Raw genomic sequence first — 1,914 nt, forward strand, 5'->3', positions numbered from 1 at the left:
TCGCACCGTACCAACGCGAAGAGATGTTGCAGAGAAGGGCGGATGCTGGAAATCGCGCTGAGCCCGCAATGAAAGCGATTTGCTCTTCTGCTACATCCACAGAGTCTGCGATAAATGTGTCGGATGCCCTGCACGCAAGATTGAAAGGAGAGGAGTGGCTTAAAAATGAAGGTATCAATACAGAAAATGATACATCTATATTGGATGAGTCTATTCAAGATTGCGATTGGACAAGAAGCAACATAGATTTATTTACAAACGACTGGGAAGCACTGGCGCGGTTAAACGTGGTGGACAACTTCAGTGAAGCGGACTTGCAGGAGTTTTCTACGATGGAAGAAGGCCTGGATACTTGCCTACAAGTTTCAGGTGGCAATGCCATTGAGGCAGCTGTTTCAATTGCTATTGAGGAAGTAAGGGATGCTGCAACAGAGTCTGATGCAGACCCAGAGGCAGATTCGCAAAGAGAGGAAGAGGGCGTCGAGCAGCAGAAGCCCTCTATTACTGGTTTGCAGGCAGCAGCAGTGGCATTGAGGAAGGAGGCCACTCTATTTTTTCAAAGTGAGCATCCTTTGTCAAAGGACATTAGGGATGATTTGGTCGAAATTTTGGACATTGAGATAGAGAATATTGCCGGCTACCGCAAGCGCTCTGGTCGTCAGTCAACCCTAGATTCATTTTTTCAGAGTTCCTCTTGAGTGACCAGTTAAAATTTTAATAAAAATATACCTTTTTTCAGTAACCCTCTAAAATTTTGGGTCACTGTACAGGTAAGGTCACTATAGTGAGGGGGTCACTGTAAAAAGCAAAAGTGGGCCTTACGGCCACTTAGCCCAATGGTGGCAAGAATTTTTTTTCTAACGGTCACTATACCGAGGGGGGTCACTGTGACAAGGGGTCACTCTATCGATGTTTATCTCTGTACTGTACACGTGGAATGAAACACATTGTAAACTGATTTCTTAGACATCTGATAAGTACCCATTAAGTCTAGATAACTTGCGCCAGCCATCATCCTCAGCGTCACGGCAAGGCGTACATCCGGTGGAATGGTCCGTCGTTTTGCCCGTCGTCCCATTTCGATATTCTTCTGGAGAGACTGCCTAACGCTACTAAGCAATTCATGAAACCCTTGGCGTCGCATTCTGAAAGCCCTGCAGAACAAAGCGTCATCATAAACCAGAGTCAAATTTTCAAACGTCAGTTGTTCCCGCAAACGCAATTCCAGGCGTACTTTCCGCGTTTTCTTGTCTTTTTTGGAATTGAGAAGAATTGCCGCAGCCACGAGCAGGTACAAAAACATCCTTCTACGACGCATTCGCAATAGGACGAGCTCAATTCTGCGGTGGATTTCAGGACTTAGGGCCAGTCCTAACAAAGGACTTTTTTCTCTTTTTTCCTTTCCCTCGCCCAGTTTTTATTGAGTTCTTCACTAAAATCGGAAGCACATTGCTGTAGTTTTTACTGTAATGCCATCCCAAAGTTCCACTCCTCGGAAATGGAACAGAGTCTGGACGGTCTGCAGATCCATGCAGCATGGAAGGTACAGCAACGCCTCCTCGCGCATGCACATGGCCCAGTCTGACTCCCTGTAGCTCGACAAAAGCAAAGCTGGACGACGTGTTGCTATAATGAGGTCCCTCGATGTGCATGACCAAAACGGTCATGATAGATCAGCAACCGCCAGTATCCAACACAGTCCTCCCCAGCACTCCCTTTCCTTCGTCAGGGTTTCAAACTTCTTCTCTACCAATGAAGTTAAGTCCTGAAATCCACCGCCGAATTGAGCTCGTCCTATTGCGAATGCGGCGTAGAAGGATGTTTTGTACCTGCTCGCGGCTGCGGCAATTCTTCTCAATTCCAAAAAAGACAAGAAAACGCGGAAAGTACGCCTGGAATTGCGTTTGCGGGAAC

The 1,914-nt window shown here is 46.7% G+C and overlaps 1 protein-coding gene across 1 annotated transcript; it reads left to right on the forward strand.

The window, feature by feature from the left end:
• The first annotated feature begins 1,469 nt into the window (after positions 1-1,469).
• On the forward strand, positions 1,470-1,595 carry CHC_T00006379001 (hypothetical protein). The gene has a single exon (XM_005718738.1). It carries the CDS (start codon positions 1,470-1,472, stop codon positions 1,593-1,595), a length of 126 nt encoding a protein of 41 aa, XP_005718795.1.
• Positions 1,596-1,914: the final 319 nt, after the last annotated feature.

Source organism: Chondrus crispus, genomic scaffold (genome assembly GCF_000350225.1).
Source record: "Chondrus crispus Stackhouse genomic scaffold, scaffold_40, whole genome shotgun sequence".
Taxonomy (NCBI): domain Eukaryota; phylum Rhodophyta; class Florideophyceae; order Gigartinales; family Gigartinaceae; genus Chondrus; species Chondrus crispus.